Here is a 4,424-nt window from a genome sequence, read left to right as displayed (position 1 = left end):
AAACAAATAAAATTCGAAATTTTTATTTTGTATGAAAATGTAAATTTTCTCAAATCGAAAAACTAAATGGGCGCTTTGTTCCCATTTACATATGTGTACGGCGGGTTGCAATCTTGCTATTCTATATGATGCATGCATGAGTAGCATGGCTGCATGCAATTGTGTAAGTTGTGTTTGGTTGTGTTTAGTACAGATCAGAGAAGTGAAATCGAAGATTCAAGGGAGTTGTCCTTAATTTGGACTTATAGTTTGTGTTTTTGTCGACATTTTGGAAAAATTCGCTAAATAAGTAACCTCCACTTCAATACAGTTCATCGTCTTTATTTGTGCATGAAAGCCGTACTCTGGAAATGTGAAAATTTTGAGCTAATTGATAAACATAAACCTAACCTCAAAAAGTAAACCGGTGGTCGCGTGCAAATGCGCACTTCGACAATTTCGACCAATGTTGGCTGGGGCATGGGAGAAAGACGGATTTCCATTCGCTTATGCCGATTGGTCTAAATTCAAAAACCGAGGGAGGCGGTTTGGCGTTTGTCAAAAAACAGTTGAAGAAGCAAAGTTGGAAGTGCGCGGTTGAATGAGCGAGCATGTTTTCCAAGATTTTTGTGAAAGAATCGGGTAAATGTGACTGGTCGTTTTAATTTTTTGACGCAATGTCGGACAATATAAAAGTAGCTATTAAAGTTCGGCCTTTAGTTGACCGAGAAAAGGACGATCCACTGCAATGGAGCGTAAGTGGAAATACGATCACGCCAACGGACTCGAAGCGAAGGGGCGAAGCAGGTTTTCAATTCGGTAAGTAATTGCAGAAATGGCTTCATTCACATCCGTTTGTTGATATTTATTTTTGCTGCATCAGCTGACGCACTTGAATTTTCTATGGGCTAACTTTCGCTCGCATTTTTACCGAGTTTTGTTTCCATGCTTATAGTCACGTCAATTTCTTGTTAAAACTTCTTTTAATTTGATGTATGTTATTCATGTTTTCGTCTTTATTCTAAAATATTTTACGTTATTTAATATTTTTCGGAATGTAGACTTACAAGTTAAAATTAAATCGCATTTTTAAAGAATTTGATCGAATTATTGACCTTGTTAAAAGAGTGTTATCTTCAAACACGAAGTTGATCAATTTTTTTTTGGTCAATTTTCTGTTTTTCATTAGATTTTCTTATTAATTTTTTAACATACGTATTTCGTCAAGATGTTTTTAGAAAAAATAAGGTTGAGCAATTTTGATTATTATAAGACACATGTCTTATAATTACCATTATGAAAAATAAGAAATCAAGTATTTTTTACGTAATATGGAAAAATAAGTATCTTAATATTTTATACATTGTTAGATAATTTTTGCATTAATACATTTATTTTATTTTCAAATTATAATTCCCAAACACACTTTTATACATATACTATATAAGTTTTCTTATCCAATCACTTTCAAATGTCATTTGATGTCATATAAAATAATTATAAGAATTTGACTGAGTATTTGGAAAATGTACAATTTTAATTCAATGATTTTGAAAGCGGTACAAATTAAAAGTGTGCAGTTTACGTGGTAACACTTTTACTTATCTGCAAATAATTTAGCATTTTTAAATTAGAATTTGAATTATTAGACTAAGTTAATTGCGTACATAAAAGAAATAATTTTAGATAAAACTACTGATGTTATTCTTGAATAAATAACTTCAAATTCACATGTTAGATAGCGTACAATTTTGAATTAAAAGACTTTCAAATTGTGCAATTATAACTTACAACATTTCCAAAATTAGAAGACGTTTCATTTTCATTGAAGACATTTAGAATCAAGTCACAATATGATTTAGCATATCTGTATTGATATCTAGATTAGATAAAAAAGTGTTACATTTTTAACAAAAATGTTGACCATTTTTTGATGATTAGCATTTTCAATTTTTTGAAATGTAAATACTCATAATTCCTGTAAAAAAATGTTCGTCAAATCGGTAAGATATGTGTCATCTTATTCCCTTGGAAAAACAACATATTTTAGTGCTAAATCATTTTGTGACTTGGGTACGGGCTGCCAGTTCGATTTGAAATGAATTCGGTCAGAAGTAAAAATTATTTGTGTTTAAAGGTTGGTTTCATATGAAATTTTGAGTTTTTAATTTTTTATCTTCAATTCCGAATGCATAAATCTGAAGATTTTAATTTTTAAGTCTTAATTTGTGTTTGTTCAATTCGGAATGTTAATTGATTTTGTTTGTGAAGCTAAAAAGTCGAATAAATATGAATGGTCTTACAAAAGTAGACACAGGAAACTTATAAATAGATAATAGGATAATAGGATTCGTTATGTATTTAATTTAATTGATAAAAGAATATTTTTCAGTTAGATTTACTTTAAATCATAATTCCTAATTCGCTTAAATATAATTCTGATTAGAATCGCATTGTAAAATATAAAAATGTAGTGTTTATACTAGATAATTATGTACTTTCAACTTTATAGAAGTAAACCATGAAAATGCTCTTGGATTACTGAAAGGATTTGTATTTTGCAGATCACATATTCGATATGCAAAAAAAGAACGTGGACGTTTTCCACACAGTTGTCAAACCCATTGTAAATTCCGCCGTAGACGGTTTCAATGGGACCGTATTTGCCTATGGTCAGACGGGATCAGGAAAAACATACACCATGATGGGAACAGAAACTGAAAGTGGAATAATCCCACTAGCAATCGAGTATATGTTCGATGCAATTGAAAGCAAAGAAGGACGTGAATTTTTAGTAAGGTGTGAAGATTTATTCTATAAAGAATCAAAAGTCATGGTGTTGTGAATTCACCTCTCTGGTTCATTTGATTATAAACGATATCATTTACGTTTTCCTCAGGTTTTCCTACTTCGAGATTTACAACGAAAGAATTAATGATCTCATGGAGGTCGAGAACACGGACTTGAAAATAAAGGATGAAAATGGAAGAGTTTTCGTCAATAAGTGCTCAGAGAAAATTACCAGAGGTGCAAATCATATGCTAACTTCGATGAGACTTGGAGAGAAAAACCGCAGCATTGGAGAAACAAATATGAATGAACGCAGTAGCCGAAGTCACACTATCTTCAGGATTGTAAGTACATGTCACGCCTTTCCAAAATTAAACTTCCAGCCTGCGAATTACGCATATTCTTAATGCTATATACAATTCGTGTGTATAACGAGAATTTATTTCTAATAGCACAGTAACTTATAACCTTTCATTTCAAATGATAATATTATAAAAACTTGTGATCTTCCATCGTTTAACATATTTTACTGATTTATGTATCCTACTTTATTGCTTTAAAATTTTGTCTATTTTTACTGAATTAAGTGAAACCATAACAAATATGGCAGAATTAGCAAATGTTATTTTTCCAAAGATGAATGTAGATGATTCCCACTTTTATCTGAAAGTTATTTCAAAAAAATTGTTTCAGGCGTATTTATTATTATATGGCAAATTTGTTTACTTTAAGTTATCAAATTTTGAAGGTGCCATATATTAACAACACATATCGAGGTCTCCTAACGGCAGGATGCCAACGCGCACGACTCGACTTGACGGTACTTAAACAAAAGTAAAAAGCTAACCGAGAAAATCGCGGAATTGAGCAGGATAAGGCTAGAAGTTGGCCAAAACTAAAAGGTGCTCGCACGCTTCATCAAATCATGAAAGATCTATCTCGGACTATCTACCTATTCTATCTTAATGCTTTTCTCGACCGAGGTAGCACTTTCATGATTCGATGGAGTGAGCGAGCACCTTTTAGTTTTGGCTAATTTCTCGGTTAGCTTTTTATTATCTATATTTTTGGTTAAGTATCATCTAGCCGAACGCGTGCGTCATAGAATTTCTAAGTCACTTTCAAAAATACTAAGGAATTCTGGGTTTATCGACACTGGCAGCTTTTAAATTGAACTTTAAATTTCTTAATTTTTTACTTTTGCAAATTCGGAATGCTTCTAAAAATACCCGATTTAATTGAATACTAAAGGTTGAAAAATATTGAAGGCCTTTAAATTTAAAAATCGGTTATTTTTATGAAATACAGATATTAGTTAGAAATTTTCATGCCATAAAGTAGCTTTCAATAGTCTTCAATTTTTCATCAATTTAAAATTGTAAATTAAAGTTATCAGTCATAAAATCAATGAAAAACTGTTTTGTTACCTTATGTCATACAAACTCGGGGATATCTGAAAAGTGATTCTAATTTTGAAACTATAATTGAAAACGAGAAAAAAGTTTTATTTTATAATTCTGCAATTCTGAAAAATAAGGGTGCGGGAAAAATAAGGGAGCGGGTGCTAATCTGAAAAATTGCACCCGCTTCCAGCGAAATCGCGGTAAAATTTCAGCCACAACCACGTCTCACAACCGTGAGATAGGTGATTACAG

At 31.5% G+C, this 4,424-nt stretch overlaps 1 protein-coding gene across 1 annotated transcript in view; it reads left to right on the top strand.

Annotated features, from left to right (window-relative positions):
• The first annotated feature begins 208 nt into the window (after window positions 1-208).
• The window catches only part of LOC117181198 (kinesin-like protein KIN-7L), a 5,340-nt gene continuing 1,124 nt past the window's right edge, over window positions 209-4,424 (top strand). Inside the window, exons 1-4 of the mRNA XM_033373764.1 lie at window positions 209-621; window positions 700-798; window positions 2,544-2,778; window positions 2,879-3,113. Coding sequence (XP_033229655.1) covers window positions 591-621; window positions 700-798; window positions 2,544-2,778; window positions 2,879-3,113 — 600 coding nt within the window. The 5' untranslated portion in view covers window positions 209-590. The remainder of the gene's footprint in view (window positions 622-699; window positions 799-2,543; window positions 2,779-2,878; window positions 3,114-4,424) is intronic.

Source organism: Belonocnema kinseyi, chromosome 10, assembly GCF_010883055.1.
Source record: "Belonocnema kinseyi isolate 2016_QV_RU_SX_M_011 chromosome 10, B_treatae_v1, whole genome shotgun sequence".
Lineage (NCBI taxonomy): Eukaryota > Metazoa > Arthropoda > Insecta > Hymenoptera > Cynipidae > Belonocnema > Belonocnema kinseyi.
Note: the sequence above shows the minus strand (reverse complement) of the source record. Positions and strands in the feature narration are given on the sequence as shown.